General features: G+C 50.1%; 1 protein-coding gene across 1 annotated transcript in view; it reads left to right on the top strand.

Moving 5' to 3' along the window:
* TOMM6 (translocase of outer mitochondrial membrane 6 homolog (yeast)) overlaps positions 1-110 on the top strand; it is a 2,679-nt gene extending 2,569 nt beyond the window's left edge. The window contains exon 2 of the mRNA XM_010007105.1: positions 8-110. Coding sequence (XP_010005407.1) covers positions 8-110 — 103 coding nt within the window. The remainder of the gene's footprint in view (positions 1-7) is intronic.
* Positions 111-2,379: the final 2,269 nt, after the last annotated feature.

Raw genomic sequence — 2,379 nt, 5'->3', positions numbered from 1 at the left:
TGTTTTTTTCCAGGAACCTGCTGGTGAACCTGGGGCTCTTCGCCGCCGGGGTCTGGGTCGCCCGGAACCTGACGGACATCGACCTGATGGCCCCGCAGCCCGTCCCGTAGCAGCGGTGGGTGCGGGGGGGTCTGGGGGGACCCGCGCTGGCAGAACCTCCTCAAGCCCCCGGGGAGGGGGTGTCACCCTGCCAGGTCATCAAATCATAGAGTCCCAGGCTGGTTTGGGTTGGAGGGACCTGAAACTCTGGCTGCAACCCCCTGCATGGGCAGGGACACCTCCCAGCAGCCCAGGCTGCTCCAAGCCCCATCCAACCTGCCCTTCAACACTGCCAGGGATGGGGCAGCCACAGCTTCCCTGGGCAACCTGGGCCAGGCTCTCACCACCCTCACACCAAAGAATTCCCTCCTCATCTCCAACCTCAATCTCCCTCTCCCACTTTTCATCCATCCCCCTCATCCCATCCCTCCCTGCCCTTGTCCCAAGCCCCTCCCCAGCTTTCCTGGAGCCCCTTCAGGCACTGGAAGCTGCTCTCAGGTCTCCCTGGATCCCTCTTTTCTGCAGGCTGATGTTAAATTGCTGTGTGCCTGTTAGAAACCACCTTGTTTAACTCTGCTTAATTGCTGACCTAGGACAGAAACAGCCCTGCAAGGAGAGAGAGCTCATCCCCCCCAGGAAGCCCAGAGGAGCCCTGTTCAGCTGTTGCACCTTCCCAGGAGGATGTGCTGTTCTCCTCTGAGCTGCTGCTCACACTTCAGAGCTCTCATGCCTGGAGCAGTTCCAAGAGGGGAAAAAGCTTTTCAAGTGTGAGGGAGAATTTATTTTAAATTCTTTCTGCAAGGCACAATGAAAATACTTTTATCAAGGATGTGAAGCCATCATGGGTGGGATTTTCTTCTGTACCCCTGTCTAGATGTTTATTAAAGGCTGTAGAATAACGACACAACCCACTGGAATTTCTCTCTCTTTTTTTTTTTTAATAAGAAACTTCAGCTTTTACAAAAACAAGGTGTAAAAAGAGTAAAGATTTACAAAAAAATCATAAAAACATGATTTATATTTTACACCCGAAAGACAAAGGAACGAGCCCAGTCCTGGGTTGTGAGCAGGACCCATCAGCTACTGAAAGGAAAAACAAAACTCTGACAAGCCCTAGGTAAACTCTAACCACCAGAATGTGTCCTGGAGAAGGTCTGGATGAGATAAAGCTGGGACACTGAAAGGAATGATGACTGTGTGGGAAGGAAGAAGCTGTTGCATAGCATTTCAGTGCCCTGGACTGAGAGGACAGCTCACCCTGACCAGCTTTTGAGTGCAGGGGTGGGTGGTGAGGCAGTCTGGGGGGGGACAGAGCACCCCGTGAGGCTGGTGTGGGAGCTGTGGCTGTGGGTTCCTGGGATCCACTCCAGCCCAGCTCCTGGGAGGTGCTGTTTGTAGAGCAGAAAGACTTCCCAGCCCTGAGCGTTATGGCAGGACAGCAACATGGCTTCAGATTCTTTGGACAGTCACACACGGGTTTTTAGTTTCAGACATTCTTCTGCCTCCACATTTCATGACCAAGAACTACCCCTTACCTGCCCCAGAGAGAAACCCATTCCACTCCCAAGACAAGATTCTTAAAACTGTCTTCCAAGCGGATATTTTAACATCCTGTAAAGAAATGAACTTCTTTTGCAGCAGGGCTAAATCCAAGTTATGCAGAAACAGTTTCTGCAGGAAAAGGGGCTTAATTAGAACATTTGAAGTCATTTTACAGTTAATCTTAGTTTTGATTTAGAGCACACTAATCTCCTCCTGAGGCCTGGGGTCAGGCAGGGGGCAGTTCACGCAGTTAAGTACATAAGGCTGCTCTAGGTGACTTAACTGGGTGTTGTCTTAACAAACCTCGACTAAAATAAAAGCTGCTGAACCCACGATTAAGAGCAGGGTGGTTGTGCTGAGCTGCCAGACAGTTGGACAGATTGCCAGAAACATTCAGTCATTAATTGGATTCTCTTGTCACTTGCTGCTGCCTGGGAGTGTCCTTGGAGCAAAGGCAGCCTCATTCATGAGCACAGCATGGAATGCAGCAGCTTAAGTCATTAGTGACCTCAGGAGCAGAAACATGAAGCAGAAACTAAACGCTGCTCAGACTTCAACCCCCTGCAAAAGCGACTGAAAAAAAAATAAATCAGGAAACGCACCTGAGCTCTCCAGCTTGGTTCCTCACCCAAGAATTTCCCTCCTGTTCTCACAGGAGATTCCAGATTGAGGAAAAACTCATCTGCTGTCCAGCCTCTGCCAACAGCACCTTTCCAGCAACCTTAACTTGGAGTGGGATTAACTTAAAGTGCTGAAGATTAGTTGAATTGTGCCCTTAATCAAGTCAAGAGTGAAGCT

Source organism: Chaetura pelagica, unplaced genomic scaffold (assembly GCF_000747805.2).
Source record: "Chaetura pelagica isolate M959 unplaced genomic scaffold, ChaPel_1.0 scaffold757, whole genome shotgun sequence".
NCBI lineage: Eukaryota > Metazoa > Chordata > Aves > Apodiformes > Apodidae > Chaetura > Chaetura pelagica.
Note: the sequence above shows the minus strand (reverse complement) of the source record. Positions and strands in the feature narration are given on the sequence as shown.